This window comes from Echinops telfairi, unplaced genomic scaffold, assembly GCF_000313985.2.
Source record: "Echinops telfairi isolate 266 unplaced genomic scaffold, ASM31398v2 ScPeMD7_9;HRSCAF=40, whole genome shotgun sequence".
Taxonomy (NCBI): Eukaryota; Metazoa; Chordata; class Mammalia; order Afrosoricida; family Tenrecidae; genus Echinops; species Echinops telfairi.
In genome coordinates, this window is record NW_022103906.1 from 59661690 (window position 1) to 59674409 (window position 12720).

General features: G+C 51.5%; 1 protein-coding gene across 2 annotated transcripts in view; it reads right to left on the bottom strand.

Annotated features, from left to right (window-relative positions):
* Positions 1-12720, bottom strand: part of WWC2 (WW and C2 domain containing 2) — a 262995-nt gene that overhangs the window by 64480 nt on the left and 185795 nt on the right. For both annotated transcript variants that reach the window (XM_004696137.2, XM_045286701.1), the window contains 3 exons: positions 9644-9886; positions 2734-2823; positions 922-1541 (listed from right to left, as the gene is read on the bottom strand). In XM_004696137.2, coding sequence (XP_004696194.1) covers positions 922-1541; positions 2734-2823; positions 9644-9886 — 953 coding nt within the window. The remainder of the gene's footprint in view (positions 1-921; positions 1542-2733; positions 2824-9643; positions 9887-12720) is intronic.

Sequence of the window (12720 nt, forward strand, 5' to 3'; positions counted from 1 at the left end):
ATGTATAAATGTGCTTTACACAATTGATGTATGTATGGATTGTGATAAGAGTTGTATGAGCCCCTAATAAAATGATTAAAACAAAACAAAAAAAAGAGCATCCAGCCTGGGTGAACCATCAGCCTCTCAGAGCCTTCCGTTCCCATTGCACCTCAGGCAAGCTCTAGGAGAGACCCAGCAGCGTCCTCTGACACCGGTCATCATCTAACTGCCAAAGAGGATCAGCACGTTCAACACATAGCACGTGCCTCGCAAAGGAGAGTGGTTTCAAAAGAGTAAACGGGAGTCCCCTCTGGACTTGTTCTCTGGGCACAGACTTGTGGGTGTCCTTGGGCTGCAATGAACAATGTGGCCAGGAGATGGCAGCGCAGTACTACGCATGGGACCCTGCTTTCTCCACACTAGCTCTGGGCAGGAAAAGAAGTCTGGCACGAAACAGAAATCATATTTATATAGAATTCCCTGAGCAATCTAAACACTGAACCCTGGTACTAATTAGCTGGTATGCTAATTGCCTTGGTTTTAATCTGTTTTAGGCCAACTTCTTTGCCTTGCTATTTCTGAACCTGAGTTTTATTTGGAAGCATGGAGCATGTTCACAGACTCTGTATGCTCCCAGCGAGCGGCCGCACATGGAGGCCCCCCAGACGCCAGCACAGGGCACGTCATGATGACATCTGTTAACGGGAGGAGAAGGGGCTTCAGTTCATAAAGAAAACCGCCCAGGTGTTTCCGTGAAATCCCCTTTTCAAATGAAGGCAAAGTGAGTCAACAGAAGACAGGGGGGGAAATCATACCTTTTTGAGGGTAGGGCTGGGGGTATTTCAGGAAAAAGGAGCCCCTCTGGCCAGCCAGGCAACCACCCTCCTGAAAACAAGGAGAGGGATTGCGGGGCGGGCCCAGCTCCGCCAGCTCACTCACCTGCACTGCCTTCGTGCAGCGGCTCCCTCGCCCCCTCACTCAGGCCCTTCTCCTCCAAAAAGGACCGGGAGGCTGTTCCCAAGTCGGCGTCCAGCGGGGGGATCGCAGTCTCCCCCAGGCCGATGTCTGCAAAGGGCCCACTCAGCTCACATTCTTCAAAGTCAGCAGTGAACTGCAGGGGGGTGTCCTGAGCAGGCCCGGGAAAGGCGCCTTCCAGCACCAGGGGCGAACCGGGCGGGGACAGGGACGACAGGGAGGACCTGGACGACAGGGACGTCACAGACTTGGGGACCTCGCTCAGCGGGGGCGGGTGGCCAGCTGCCGTGGCCGCCGCCCCGCAGGGGTCACTCTGGCCAGGCTGGCTGGGGGACTTCACGACTTCGTTTTCGTGGATGGTGGTGATGGGCCCAGAAGGGATGTAGCCGCCCTTCTCTTGCAGAAGGAAGTCCAGTTTGTACTGATAGTCCAGATCCAGCTGGTCGCCCGGGCTGCTGTAGTACAGCTCCGAAGAGCTGAGCGAGTTGAGGGAGCCTCTGCTGGAGGTGTTCAGGGACCCCCGGCTGGACGCCAGCGAGCCCAGGCTGCTCCCAGAAGACATGGACAGAGTGCTGGCGGAGAGGCTGTGGGGAGAGTCGCAGAGACGCACGTCAGACGTGTGATGCAGACAACGGGATCCAGTCACAACCCCAGTGGCTCCTTCAGAGCCGTAGACGGAGTACAAAGATGCCAGAGGTCAGAAGCCACAACCAGAGAAATCCCACTGTGCCTAAAAATGGTATATTCTCTCTCTCTCTCACACACACACACACACACACGCACTTACATAAAGAAAGATCAAGGAAGAATCAATGCACTGGAACGGTGGGGCTGAGAAGGACGTGGAAAGGACCGTGGACCGCTAAAAGGGCAAACCCATCTATCCTGGAAGAAGTGCAGCCAGGATGCTCCCTGGAGGCAGGGATGGCGAGACATGCTCTCAGGGAGGGATCAGTCCCTGCAGAAGGACCTCCTGCTCGGTAAATGGAGGGTAGTGAAGGAGATGGACTGGCGCAGTGGGCTCGGGCACAGGAACAAGTGTGAGCACGGCGCAGGACCGGGCGCCGTGTTTCGTTCTGTTGTGCACAGGATCTCTCTGGGGCGGAACCGACTCGATGGTGCAGAACAACGATGGCACACCCACTGGTCAACCTAGCTGCACAGATGTCCAGAAGCGACGTGACAATTGGGAAGTCAGAGGTGGGGAGAAGACGGGCAAGCGGTACTGCTAAAATGTGGTTATTTTGCTTAACGACTAAACCCCTATTTTTCAGAGAGAAAGGGGGCGAGGGAGGCAGGCTTAGAAATCAAAGGTTGTGCCAAAGGCTCTTGGGCCCACTACTCTTTTTCTGTGTGCCTAAGACCAGAGTGAGCATTATTCCAATTATTATGAGAAAAAAAAAATCTGTGGTTAATTATTTTGAGCTACATCTTGGCCATTTCCCCCTTTTTGAAACAAGGGGGAAGGGATATGTGCTGTCTTCCCAACAATCAACTGGTGTCCCGAGTGTATCCTACTTCTTGCAGGACACATTTCAAATATATCCCACAGATGAATGGCAGCTTCCAGAAAAAGACCCACAGAGCTTTAGGCTTGGGCCTCCAAATTTTCACCGTGCGTAACTATTTCGGTCACCTTCAGAGGGTTGCAGGTAAAATGAACAGCCGGCGAAGGTCAACTAGATCTGCACCTGGCACTGTCCCAAAAGGAATCCCCACCTGACCACGCCCCACGCCCCCACCCCCACCCCAACCTCCAGAGCCCACCCGGCTCACCTTTTCAGTTGCGAATGAAAGTAAGTAGTTAATTTGGTAGTTTCTTCAAGTTTCTGTAGCAGCTCTTTCCTTCTCTCTTCCAACTTCAATCTACCAAAGAGAGCGAGAGCGGTGAGTGTCTTCCAATGGCTATGACGGAGGACAGGATGCTGAAGAAAAGCTTGAGAACAGACAGGCGCCCAGTCGAGAGGGAGGGAGCGAGCCACCGAGTGAGGTCGTCGAGAGGGAGGGGCGACCAGCATGAAGTGGCGTGGCCAGACCCCCTCACGGCCACGCTACATGACCGCGGCGTCTGCACCAAACCGGCCCGCGCCACCAGAAAGGAAAAGGTTCCTGTGTTCTAAACTTTATTCCCTGAGCAAAGGGTGGGGGTCTCCTCCTGCATGTAGGAGTTAGGAGAGGGCAGTGAGGGGACAAGAAAAGACCCCTGGAGACAAGTGGCTCCATTCCTGAAGCGCTCGGCAGTGGCGATCCTTGGGAGAGGATCTTAAGTACTGAATGGGGGGGTGGGGGGCGGGGCCCCTGTTGTAAGGCATGAAAATGCCATCCTAACTTGATGAAAACTTGTGCAATTAAGAAATAAACTGGTCCATATTGCCACGGTGAGCTAATTGTGAGCCTAACTGCAAAAGGGAAGAATAACGCCAAAAACAACAACAACAAAAACCCAGATGCGATTGCATTCCGTATGAACAGCACATCTCAGCACCTGCACCAGACTGTCATTAACATTTCAACCTAATGCAACTAGGCACAGTTTAATGAATTCTTTTCATTCAAGTAGTATGAGAACTGTATTATTAGCATAGTAAGTCATCTGTATGTATTCAATATACAAGCACCCATACGAACACCCGTCCAAGAGCCTGCATGCATAGAGTCCGTGTCATCTGAAGTCAGGCGAGAGTACAGGGGGACCCCGCCAGCAGCGGCGGTAACAGCAGCGGCGGGAGATTCAGATAAACCGTGCTCTCTCATCTACCTCTGTTTGCTTAGGCAAGCCTCTTGCTAAAGGGCCTCCCTGCTCCCATCAGTACAAGGGTGATTATCATGTTACTGCATCTACAGGAAGGTGCCCTGGTGGCTCAGTAATTAAGCACTCCACTAAAGGCAGGAGGTGGGAATCCACCAGCCGCCCTGTGGGAGGAGGATGTGGCCGCCGCTCCCCTGGAAGGCCCCCCTCTCCCCCAACTCCATGGGGCAGTTCTACCTGAACGCACCCTTGGAGCCCACAGCGGACAAGGCTTCAGCTGGACCATGCTGGGAGCGCAGCGTGACACTGCGCCACGGGCAGCGGGAGTCACCATCGACTGGAAGGCCTGTCTTTTCGTGTCTGTGGAGGAGCTGTGTGGTTTCATGGTTACATGTCGGGCTGCAAACCACAAGGTTGACAGTTCGACTGCACCAGCCACTTCCGGGGGAGAAAGACTGGGCGTTCGACTCCGGTAAGAGTTACCATCTTGGAAACCTGCGATCTACCCCGTCCTATGGTGCCAGCGTGAGTCACAATCCACGTGATGGCACAGGGACACGTTAGCAGGATGGGGAGAAATGGCCGGGAGGACGTTCTGTGCACAAGCACAGCCCTTGCTTGCTCTAAGCCTCAGCGTGCACTCGGCACACGGGGCAGGGTGGTGACATACATTTAGTCACGTTTCTTTAGAGGGGAAAGACATTCCCTGATTTTAAACTTCTCGGGGATGTGTGCCTGTGTCTTGGGCATTGCAGTAAAGGAAAACGCCCACAGTTTAGTCGTAGGTATTGATTCTTGGTGTGGCACCAACACAAACTCAATGTGTTTTTAAATAAAAAGGTAACTTTTCCCATTTGCTTGAATACAGGGAGCCCCTGTATTAATAAAGTTCCATTTCTCAGTCCGTCTTTTAAGTCAAACTTGCATGTATGTCAGCAAAATCAGGTACAGGCCATATCTTAACATCAGTCAAAAGCTGATATTAGTAAGTAGTTTGCCTTCTTATTCACAGAAAAAATTAAAGAAACACTTCTAGGTAAGTGAAGTATCTCCTATTACTATTCCGATAATAATGTGATGCACATTACAATGTAGCACAGGCTTATTATTACAAAGCATCGTCTGTACCTCAAGTTTTAGCATAGTAGCTTTGTCCGGGGCTTGGTTTGTGAATGCACGGTGTCTACGTCCATCTGTAACTGGGAACTGCCTGTACGTCACAGCTTCCAGAGATACATTTGAAAAGGACCACAGTCTGTATTTTTAATCGCTCACATTTAAACAAACAGGTAACCAGGAAAACAATGAATACAACGTAAACTAACTGAATTAGAAGGTACATTAAGATTTGGAGAAAACCTGTTTTATACTAAAATCCACATCTTCAGAAGCAGGAGAGACACCTGTCAAGTTCTAAAACTTGTACATAAGGGAACATTCCCCCAGTCTTCTAAGGAGCTTTCACTTGGCGTCAGAAGCCAATCCTGCGACTTTTGCTCGGCATGAGAATTTTAAGACCGATACTTTCTGACTCCTGTCAGTAATGGCTGCCTCCTCTCGGCAGTTGCTTAGGGGCTGCTCTTGCATGTTACTGTAGACAACAGGTGACACACTTTTCCTGTCCCTGTTCCCGTGCCCCGGGGAGATCCCAAGCTCAGAGAGAGATGGGGAACATCAGAGCAGGGTGCCCTCCTGCCCCCGCCTGTGTGCTGGTGTCTCCCTGACCGCTCTGTCAGGTGTCAACGTCACCCAGGGGTGACGTTCTCTGATTCGGGCCTGAAGCCAGCCCTCGGATCATGACCCATCCACACTGCTGATGGGAAACAGAAGATAGTTTCTTTGATGGTCCCGTAGATACCAGGGAAGAAACGGAGGGCTTAGGTGCTGGTGACGCACCCTCTGTGCTATGCTGAAACGCAGCTTCAAACCAAGACTCTTACTTCCAGAACGACCTCGGGCGATGCCTGCCGTGTCCCTGGGGAAGGCATGCACTGCTGGCTGGGTGTTCGCTGCCACGGAACAAGCGGAGCAGAAATGCACCTGTATGCAGGGGCAGCATCCCGAACAGGGTGGGGGAGGGAGGGGCAGAGCCGAGGACAAAGTGTAACCATTACGAGGAAGAACATCAGCAACAACAACAACTAAACCCAGCGTCCTGGGACTTGGGACTTCTGAGCCGTTTTGAGCCTCCAAGGGTACCAACGAGGAAAGTATGCTGATGGAGCACAAGAAACGCGGATTCCCTCCACGGTTCACTGCGCTATACTGAAGCGCTTTGGCCGGGGTCACTGGAAAAGCGATTGCCCTCACTGCCTCAAGTCAATTCCAACTCACAGAGACCCTAGATGGCGTCTGCGAGGCTGTACATCTTTATGGGAGTGGACAGCTTCACCTCCCTCCAACACCCCCACCCCCACCCCCACCTCGTGGTTAGCAGCCCAGCCCGCCCAGGTTGCTCGGGAGGAAATGAGCACTTGCTAATTTTGGAACACTGAAGGACTCCACTGTTCTGAGTGACTCAGAACGTCAACGTACTCACCAGACACCCACCCCCCAAACGGGGTCAAGAGTTCCCCAGGGCGGAGCATTCATAGTACGCATTTTTCCCACTAGAGGAGACTGGAGTACAGTAACTCCCTTCTGCGTTAGTGCACCAAGTGGCATCGCCTGGGAAGGTTCTTTCTGGTCACAGTGAATTTTTTCTTAAGTAGTTTTGCTCAAACGTCATTTTTTGTGAAAGCCGATTTAAGGAACAGCATGCAGCTGTGAAATTTTGTTTCCTACTCGGGAAAAATGCTGCAGAAACTGTTGTGATGTTGAACACAGACTACAAGGACAGGGCGATGGGAACAATTCCAGCGTATGAGTAGTTTTCTTGTTTCAAAAAAGGTGAGATGTTGATTGATGACAAATCTCGTTCTGGACACCGGTCCACTTCCCAACTGGATGAAAATGTCAACAAAATTCATGCACTTGTGCTTGAAGACCGACACCGGGCCATTGAAGAGATGGGAAAGTTCTCTGGACGATCTGGAGGTCATTTAAGTTATCTGGAGGTCACTTAAGAAAATTCAAAGGAAGATTTGGGAATGAGAAGGGTTGCTGTGGAATGTGTGCCTCGGGTTCTGACTGACCAGGAAGAAGAGCACTGAGTGGAAACTTGCCGTGCTTTGAAAGAATAGCTCCTAAGTGACCCAGACTTTTCTTCCAAGGTCAATCCTGGTGATGAGACATGGAGCTATTCTTACGACCCCGATCTAGCCAGTGGAAAATGCCATTGTCCCCGGGCCCACCCAAAAGCTCATTCAAGTGAAATCAAAGATCAAGACAATGCTCTTTTTTTATATATGAAGGGGACAGTGCATTTGAAGTTCACTCCACCACGTCAGACTGTTAATCAAGCTTTCTATTTAGAGCTTCTGAAAAGATTGCATAACAGTGTGTGACAAAAAAGGCCTGATTTGTGGCAGATGGGGAAATGGTTTTGCCACCATGACAATGCACCTGCTCATGCAGCCATCTCAGTGCTCCAGTTTTGAGCAAAAACCAGCATGCCTCTCTTGTCCCACACACCTTACTCACCCGACCCTGCTCCAGGCTTCTTTTTGTGTCCAGCAATGAAGGGGGACATGAAAGGGCAGTGATTTGACGAAGCGGAAGAGATGAAGAAAAAAATGAGGGAGGTGCTGTCAGCCATCCAACCAGATGAGTTTGAAAATTGTTACCAAGAACGGAATTGCAGATTTGACAAATCTATTAAGTGTAATGGAGAGTACTTTGAAGGTGGTATTTTGACAGCTATCGTGTGTGCACGGATAAAGGTTAAATTCTGGGTCAGTAGGAACAAACTGTATGTTTGATGCTCCTTCACCACCAGCACCACTCTTTATATATCTATAGAGCTCTAGCCTTATTTAAAAAAAAACAACTCAAGCAACCCATCATGCTGTAAAAGCTGATTCAAACAAGCACACCCCCGTTTTCTCTCCCTCACAGCAGAAATCTAAAGGCTACGCTAAGTGCCCTTCTCAGATCGACATGCCACACAGTAGGATGGCTGAGATGGGCTCAGCATCACATGAAATATGCATGATTCTGTAATGCTTGCTGAGCCCTGTGTGAGCCGGCCCAGTGACACCCCGCAGCAACACAGCATCGATACAAATGTCCGCTGTTTTCTCAACACGGGTCACACAAGAGCGGCCCATTTCATCATACGGACAGGTGATGATGAAACTTTTATCCGAGAAACTTAAAAATTGTACACATACAGAGACTTGGCAACATTAATGGTGATTCAGGAAAAACTAATTCCGGAAGAAAATAGGGGAAAACCCCATCTCAACAACATGATTGGTCCTGCCTTGCCTCCTCGCCCCACGTGTTCCTTTCTGTCTCTGTCAGGTGGGTTCTCACCTGGCCACCTCCCTCCCTCCTGCCTTGAAGCACGACCTTTCAGTGGCACCACTGAGACAAAGATGTCAACGCAAACGGGAAAGGAAAGGAGAGGGCTTAAAGGGTCAAACAGCACCTCTGTAGAGACTTTTCCTTTGGGCTATTTCTCCATGCCTTAGCAGCTCCGTGGCTGTAGCTACACACACCCCGGGTTAAAGTTTGAACTCACAAGCGTCAAACCCACCAAATGGTTAATCAGGTGAGCAAGTCTACGGACTTAATAACTAACCAGGAATGCTCGTTTTCTCCTGTTGGCTCCCACCCCCAACATTTCAAATATTGTGCTATTATGTGGAAACACATTCATAGGCATTTATAGAGAGGACAGAAAGAAAAGGTCAAATGCCAAGAATGTTTTTTAAATAGGGTGTGTGTGTGCAGCAGCAGCAACTGCCTTATTGAAGGGGAGTTTTAACTTCACTTCCAGGTATACTGATGTGCCTTTTTCTGCTGTCATTTGGGAAGGGCAGGGCTGCTTACCTGCCAGGCCTACAGGACAGGTGTGCTGTGGGTTTACAAGGCGACACGGCCTGTGGCTGAAACAGGTGTGTGACCCCTGGGTCAGCAAGCCCCGGGCATCTCCTAGGCAGGTGTGCGAATGCCAAAGTGACCCGGGGCCCGAGCTGGATATTCCAACTGCTCTGTTTGCACAGCGGGATTTTGTTTACATCGAGTGATCAATTTACAGTTTCCCACAAAAAGGATCAGGAAAAAAACGGCAAGTTTCCTTCACGTCTTCACCTCCTGCAGCTTCAGAAGAGGGTTTCAGCTGTCAAACAAACCCGGGTGCATTCCGTGACCTGTTAAGGTATCCAAGGGAGCACACTGTCTCTCCCTTGTGAAACGGAAAGCAATAGGCGTTTGCATTCTTGTGAGCAACAACACCCGGGACAGAAGGCCGAAGTGGCTCTGACAGTCTAGAGCAGCGCTTCCCAACCTGTGAGTCGCGACCCATTTGGGGGTTGAACAACCCTTTCATAGGGGTCACCCAATTCATCACAGTAGCAAAATGACAGTGATGAAGTAGCAATGAAAATAATTGTATGGTTGGAGGAAACCACAACATGAGGAACTGTATGAAAGGGTTGCAACACAGGAAGGTTGAGAACCACTGGTCTAGATAATCTTTTTGATCAGAATGCAATACTTTACAGCTATTACTATGACTCGGTCCGTCCGTCCGTCCATCCGTGCTGCACTGCATTCCTGATTTTGTGTGAACATTCCTTAGTTATTCTGCATCGGTCACAGGCATTCCGGTGTTCCCAGCAAAACCCGGGAGCACTGATCCCTCAGGGCCCTGGGAGGACTCGCACTCCTCCCTGCTCTGCAGGGAGAAAGGCCTTTGGGGCCCTTTCTCGGCCCACTCACAACAGGGGCCTTTGAGATGTCCAAAGGGAATGTGCCAGAGAAGATGGCCTCGGGGCAGCACGGAGATGCACTCCGGGGGTCCGCCTGCCCGTCCCCAGGAAAGGCGCCCACCTCTCGGCCAGAGCCTGGCTGGGCACGCTCCTCACGGCCAGCAGCTCCTCCTCCAGCCGCTGCCGCTCGGCCTCCAGGCGCTCCAGCTCGGCTCGCGTGCGCTTCTGCGGCGTGACGAACTGGAGCTCTTTCAGAAGTTCCTCTTTCTCGTGGATCAGCATCAGCTTCTCCTTCTCGATGTCCAGCGCCCCGGGCCAGGCGTCACTGTCCAGCTTCGACAGTTCAATCTTCAAGTTGGCCATGCTGCAGCACAGGGAGAGGAGAGATGTGCACGGAGTCAGAAGTTTCCAGAAAGGGGAGACACAAGCCCCGCAGAAATGGGGGCTGTCAGTGCTGTCTTCCCTCGACCTCCCTCCGGGCCTGTCCGGTTTCCCCTCCACCACCCTGCGCCTGTGAGGAAGCCCACCTCCCACCTGACCAACAGTGAGGGCCACAGAGCTTGGCTCTCGTCCACCCACACCCCCTTAAACAGTGAACTCTCTTCCCGGTAGGGCCGTCACTGGTGCATACGGCATCGATTGGGCACCTGCGCTGGCGCTTTAGAGACTATGCGACTCCTCACCTGTCAGCTATCTATCTTCATGTTCAATACCTCACGTCTACAGCATTCGCTTTAAAAGCTACTGTCTGACTATTCTGTGCACTCACTGTCTATGTCTCTCCGTCCCAGACACCAGGATGTGAGGTGAGAGTAGCACTGGCTGTGCTGGCTCATGCCTGGGGTCACCTGGGCTGCACTGTGACGCTCAAATGCTTGGCAGGTGTGTAAGGGTGCCCTCTGGCAGCTGTATGATGATGTGACTTGGTCCGATGTGGTCATCCTCCATTTTTGCTTAACCACTTGGTCTCCGGGGTCTAGCCATGCCACGAAGTGAGGGGTGTGTGTGCTCACTTCCTCTGCTGGCGGTGTGGGGGTGGCAGGGTGCAACAAGGACACAGTGGGCCTGCCGAGCGCAGGCGGGGAGCTGCTGGGGTGCCACTGGCTGACCACAGGTGCTTAGGGGAGCGTGGCAGGGAGGAGGGCAGGAGAGAAAACAGCACCGGCACACTTCTCTGGCTTCATCATTTTCCTTAGCCCCCTGTCTAGAACATCACAGCGGTCCAAGTAGCACAGTGGTTCAAACGCTTGGCTGCTAACCCAAGAGGCTGGTAGTTCAAACCCACCCCGGGAGAAAGACGGGGCAGTCGGCTTTGGGAAAGGTGACTGCCCTGGAAATTGTATGGCAACGGTTCTCAAACTGTGGGTCGCGACCCCTTTGAGGGTCAAACGACCCTTTCACAGCAGTCACCGATTCAAAACAGTAGCAAAATTACAGTTATGAAGTAGCGACGAAAATTATTTGATGGTTGAAGAGTCACCACAACATGAGGAACTGTGCTAATGGACTGAGGGATTGGGAAGGTTGAGAACCACTGTCCTACAGAGTGGTCCTACTCTGCGCTGCAGAGGCTGCACACTGAACTGCAGCAAAACTTTCCAGCTACAGGTTTGGTTCAGCGCATCCTACAAAGGGCATGGCCTGATGTGATTCTCACCCAAGGTGAACAACTTCTCCCTCCACCCAGACTCACTCTGCGTCATGGCAGTGAGATGTGCTTTCTCCACCAGGTGCGAGACACACGGCTAACTCTGACCATAAGCATAAGATCAAGGTCAATGGTGCACACACCTGCGGTGGATGCAAGACGAGTCAGAGGAATGCTACCGCACAAACCCAGAGAGGAGGAACGCACAGATGGTGGGGATAAGGGTGGGGGTTTTTCCCCTTCACGAGAGAAGAAATTAGAAAAAGGTGATCCAAAATCTTAATTAGGAATAAGAAGCTGCACATTCTTGTTTTGTTTCGTTTGAGTGAATACTAAAGGCGGCGTCAGAAATTGGCACAGCGTCCACGGCGCACGCCTGGCTCTCGGCACAGCGTCTGAGCTTGGGATGCAGGGTGACGGCAGCTCCTCTTCAGCGGCAGCCACAAAGCCATAAACCGCCGTCTCAACGCGTTGGAAAATTAATCATCAGAGTGCTAAATAAGCACGATATTATTAGCTTCATTAAGCACATACAACACAGGCTGGAAGGAGGAAACAGGTGTCAGAGAAGCCCAACCCGCCCGCCTCTGTGCGTTCCGCAGCGAGAAGGAAAGCGGCGTTGCAGCAGGTGCGGAGCCCCTGAGACCCCGCTCAGGCCACTGATAACTGTAAAAGCAAGCCCCACTGGCAGCACGAAGACAGCAGAGCCCAACTGGGCAGAACCCACGTCTTCAGCTGTGATGTGACTTAATCAACAGGCTGAATGGAGAGCAACAATGCAGTGCAAGGAGAGAGGAACCTAGGATTGTGTAATCACACAGGAGCCTCACTTTGGGAAGGGCGTGCCAAATGTAGGGGGCAGAGCACGAAGAAAATTTCCAGAACACCGAAGGGTTGGGTGAGCTGCTGATGGGATTGATGTTTGGGAGCCACATTCAAGCAAACGGGCACGCTTGCCAAACCTGAGCGGACCCTGGGACACGTGACCTGGCTATCCTAGGTTTATTCTGAGTCATGGATATTCTCCTGCCACAAAAGAGATGACAAATTCTGGGCTTTGTTCGAAGAGGGTCCCTAGAGAGCTGCTGCCTGCGGGCTGTGACGCCCCTAACAAGAGAGCCACATACACCACCCACCAGGGAGGGCATTGCTCATCACCAGCACCAAGCAGCAGGCCCAACGCTCAATCCTTACTGCAGGCTGGGCGCCGGTCTCAGCCAAGAGGAAAAATACCCCCAACCTAGAGAAGTACATCATCAACCAGGGAAAGTCTGGAGGCATTACAATTAGCCGAGTAAACGGTTGTTCAGAAAAGACTGAGTGAGGGACTTGCTCAGACTCCCAAGGTTAATAATTAGAGGAAGAAAGTTTAGATTTCCTTCAGCAAGTGAAAGAGTTGGGTGTTATTGGTAACACATGCTGCAGAGAGGCAAATATTGTCTTTAGGCAGACTGAACGCTTACTTTGTTCAAGCCAGATAACCTTAATGGGGGAGAAATATAAAACAGAACTCAAATTCACACACACACACTGTCAAGAGACTGAGCCTG